This window comes from Propithecus coquereli, unplaced genomic scaffold, assembly GCF_000956105.1.
Source record: "Propithecus coquereli isolate 6110/MARCELLA unplaced genomic scaffold, Pcoq_1.0 Scaffold5392, whole genome shotgun sequence".
Taxonomy (NCBI): domain Eukaryota; kingdom Metazoa; phylum Chordata; class Mammalia; order Primates; family Indriidae; genus Propithecus; species Propithecus coquereli.
The window spans coordinates 19,509-23,899 of NW_012151277.1; the positions used below are offsets into that span (position 1 = coordinate 19,509).

Below are 4,391 nucleotides of genomic sequence, written 5' to 3' on the forward strand. Positions count from 1 at the left end.
GAGTTGAATACTTTGATGCATTTTCTTTCTGTCTCCTTTTCTGTATTTGTATACATTAAAAAAATGAAACTCGAATCATATTATTTCTATATTTCTTAACAAATGTGATGCCATAAGTATTTCTTCATGACATCATTCTTTTAAAATGTTACTTTAATAACTATGTGATAGTCCATTGTATATGTACTATAATTTACACATACTCCTCCTTTTTAACAATATTTAGATTATTTCTAAATATTTCCTATTATGACTAATCCTGCCATGAGCAATCTTACACATTTGATACTGTATTTAAAATGAGGTTGATCAGGTGACAGGGATATTAAAAGCCTACACTTCTCCACTATGCAATTCAGCCATGTAACAAAAAACCACTTGTACCTCCTAAATCTGGTTAAATAAAAAAAATAAATAAAAAGTACAAAACTAATCCTGGGCTAGGTCCCAGGATAGCAAAGATAAAGTTCAATGCTTGCAATCAAGGAAGTCACCTTCCAATGAGAAGACAGATATAGAAACAAACAAGTGCCACCATGTACAACGACCTCTAAAACAAGGTAATTTTTCTAGCCAATGTTAAGACTGTTAAAAATTGTTTTCTCAAGTACATAACAAAACATAGCCCCTAAGTCAGAGGAGAAAAAAATGAATCAAATTAGCAGAGTTTGTGTTATTAACATTAAATAATCTACTCAGTTTGTGTGAAAATTAAGGACAGCATTAGCAGATTCTCTCAAAGTTGAACACATTAATGAGCACCGCCAAACATTCTGCTCTTCTTCCAACTTTTGCATTTTGGGGAGGCTGCAATACAGGCTAATTTACAGTAAAAGAAGTGGCTGACTGTCAATTTATTTCTAAAATCCACATGCACAATACTAAAGCAAAATGAAGAGTCTGCAAAGAGTATCTCTGCTGCCTCTTTAATTATTGAGGTGCCAAATAAGTATGTTTGAAAACTTATGGCAAAGAATTAAAGCAACATCCCGCACTATACAAACATATTAATAAATAACTCAAAATATTGAAAAATTAGTTTGAAATGGTCTAAATAGTACTAACTCCATAATAATTTGCACTGAATCGAAGATGTCAATTTTGTTTCTGCCAAGTCTTGTTTTAAAACAGCAATAAATTTTGCTATTTGTTCAGAGTGAAAAAAATAAATAGAATGAGGTTCAGACTCATGTCTCCTTCATACGATATAGTTCATAACAAATACTGCACCAACCTGTTACTTGAGTAGGCGCGATCACTTGGCTGGCACTTGATGTAGAAGCTTCAGGAGCTATTTCAACAGGCACAGGAGGTGATGTTTTTTCAATCACTACTGTATGAGGAAGTAGGGGATAAAAAGAAAAAGGCTGTTATGTGCATTGAGATCACATTTCAAAATGCAAGCATGATCTATTCTAGCAATATATCATAATATTCTTGGATATAAAGAACTGTTATAGGTCCTGAAAGCTCATGGGGGGATTAATTTATTGCTCAGGTTTCAATATTTAGCGAGAATATCTGAGAGTGACTCAGAAGCCAAAAAAAAAAATGACCATTCATCACATATGATGACTTTCAATAATGTCTGAATAGTATATACTACTCCTGACCACAGAAAATAGTGAAAAAATTATCTTTCCCATTATAATACTTATAACACCATGCACTAACATTATGAGTATATCAAGATACTTGTGTACATTTTTCACATTTAACTTAAATTATGAATTCTAATGAGTTATTAAAATTAAAGACAAAACATTCCTCTCTTAAGATTTTATTTGGAATATTCTTACAAACAGCACAGATCCACACAGGCTACCTGGAAACTGTGGATGCAGATGAATAGTCGAAATGCCAGGAGAGAGCTGGGGTTGACCAGGCTCAAGTTTGGTTTTTTCTTGATCCAATGAAGGTATTTCCTGGAGGGTTGTATTGAGAGAAAGAGAGGAATTGAAAGTGAGAATTATTTTTAGTTTCCCACACATCACTATTTTTATTTAATTAATTATACTCTTACAAAGACAAAGAAATGTCATAGGACCTTATCTGTATAACTGTGTGGAATTTAAAAAAAACAAAACTATTGTTGTGGTGCTACTATGGCAAGCCCTTTAGTTTTTCCAGCAGTGCTGATCCATGCACATATTCTCAGCCATTTCCCTGAGGCCCAAAATTAGATCTTTTCAGTAACATATGAATTGGCACATTGGTCCATATTTGGTCTGCAACAGGGCACAACTAACCCCAGAGGAGGACTAAACCTTCACCTCATTCACATGTGGCTCTCTGCCCCACTAAGATTACCAGCCATGCTTTGCAGATTAAATAATGGATATAGCAGAAGTGTCATTGCAAAGAAGGCACAGTAAGATAAAATAGTTTAAACCAGTCAGTCATTAAGGCTTCCCTTAACCTCACATCTGATAACTTTACAACTCCAGCTCTCTGAACAATGGTTGTCATCCAGAGCAACAGAAAACTGCTGTCCTGGAGGAAGATTTGTGGCTTCCGCACATGTGTGGTTGCCTATTCTTGTGCCCTGGACCTCAAGCAAAGAAGCAGTCCACCATCCATGGCTCGGCTTCCAACAATTAGCCTGGTGAAGGATCTGTGACTTCACCCACACCAGAGTGGTACCAGAGAGCTCACACCATCACTGCATTAAAAGTATTCATCAAGTTATTGGTCACTGTCATCTCCCGGAAAGCTTACTCCTCTGGCCTCTGTTAACCTCTTTTCCTCTCCCCTGGCTTCAATTGTCATGTCTTTTCTGTTTCTCTAAAATAGCCTGTCTGAATATCTCATCACAGATCCAATTTTGTTTAAGTGTGAATGCTTGCAGAGTAAATTCATTTAGATATTCCACAGACACCTCAAAAATCCACCTCCTCCAGAACCATTCAGGCTTTCATTCCAACTTCATCGTTTCTGCCAATGCCACAGTCATTAATCTGTCTCATTCAGGTTTAAAGTCACTCTTTAGTCCTTCTTTACTCTTCATTCCAAGCCCTGCCCCCTTGGCACTATTTCTTAGAGTTGTTTACCCTTTTCCACAAACATAGACCCCACAACCCCAGGCTGGACTCACTCTCTCATTCTTAGTTTATTGTAATAATCTAAATGGCCTATCAGGCTTCCTCTTTTCTTCCTACCTCAGTTAATCCTATCAAAATTCATCTACCAGAAATACTGAGCACTTATTACTTCTCCCACATTTCCTCCTCTTCTTAAGAATACAGATAAGCTTTCTATTACCTATTAGGGATGACCTCAGCCAGTCTCAATTGTACCCCATGGCCAATGCCAATAAGGAACAGACCATGATCAAGTGCTAATCCACTCCTACAGCTCACAGACAAAATCTCCCCCATTAGCATGAGGCAGCAGACTTCCTAATCTACACCACCTCTCCATTTAGTAGGTAAGGTCCAGTTGAGAAGCAGGGTATTTTCCCAATGATTATGACTGCAGTTTGGTGTTCCAAGCCTACCAGAGCATCCCCCAATTTTTTGTCTAACCAAGTGTTTCATGACCCTTGCTGTCCCATCCACCACACCTTTGCACATGTAATTAACTATCCCTGGGCCATCCTTCTTTCTCTTCATCCATCCCATAACATCATGAGACCTTTGTGAGGTACCATGCCTGCAAAGATTATAATTGTATTTTTCCTACTACCTCCTCCCCAAATAAAATGCTGTAAAAGTATATACAAGAACATTTTCAGGATGTCTTTCAGATTCTTAAGAAGAGTTACTATAAACGTGATCATAAACAGAGAAGAACTGAGTCATCCATACTGGCTGGCCCACTCACAAGCTAAACAATTCCTCCCGTATATCAACCAGAACTGTCCAAAATCAACAAAATTGCAAACTACTCTCCATCACTGATCTTCAGAGAGGCTAAGAGCTGCAAATGTGCATGTGAAGTATTCACATCTGTTGTACTTTCTTTGGGCCCAATATAACTTCCTTTCATGACTGCTATCACTCCAAAATCACAATTCTCTTTTTCTTGATTCTTTCAGTACTTATCTGTTACTCTACTCCACATTTATAAGCTAAAGATTTTAAAAACTATAATCATTTATGTATGTCTTGTCCACATCTAAATTCTAATAATGCATCCTTGTCAACTGAATGAATGGCATATAATGTATAAACATTTAATAATTACCTAATTTTCATGTTATCATTAAATAATCAAAGCAAGATTCAGAGAAGGAACAATATTATATATGTAGGACTCAGATTCAGCAAATGTTTACATTTCCTACTAAAAAATCTCATAATTCATCGTCCCATTTCATGCCCAAATGCCAACAGATTGATAAAAATTTCTCTAAAATTTCTTCACCATCAAATTGGTTTTAACTGATCTAC

The 4,391-nt window shown here is 36.3% G+C and overlaps 1 protein-coding gene across 1 annotated transcript in view; it reads right to left on the reverse strand.

The window, feature by feature from the left end:
• Positions 1–1,925, reverse strand: part of LOC105820770 (latent-transforming growth factor beta-binding protein 1-like) — a gene marked incomplete at both ends in the record, with an annotated part of 20,883 nt that extends 18,958 nt beyond the window's left edge. The window contains 2 exons of the mRNA XM_012657328.1: positions 1,235–1,333; positions 1,826–1,925. Coding sequence (XP_012512782.1) covers positions 1,235–1,333; positions 1,826–1,925 — 199 coding nt within the window. The remainder of the gene's footprint in view (positions 1–1,234; positions 1,334–1,825) is intronic.
• Positions 1,926–4,391: the final 2,466 nt, after the last annotated feature.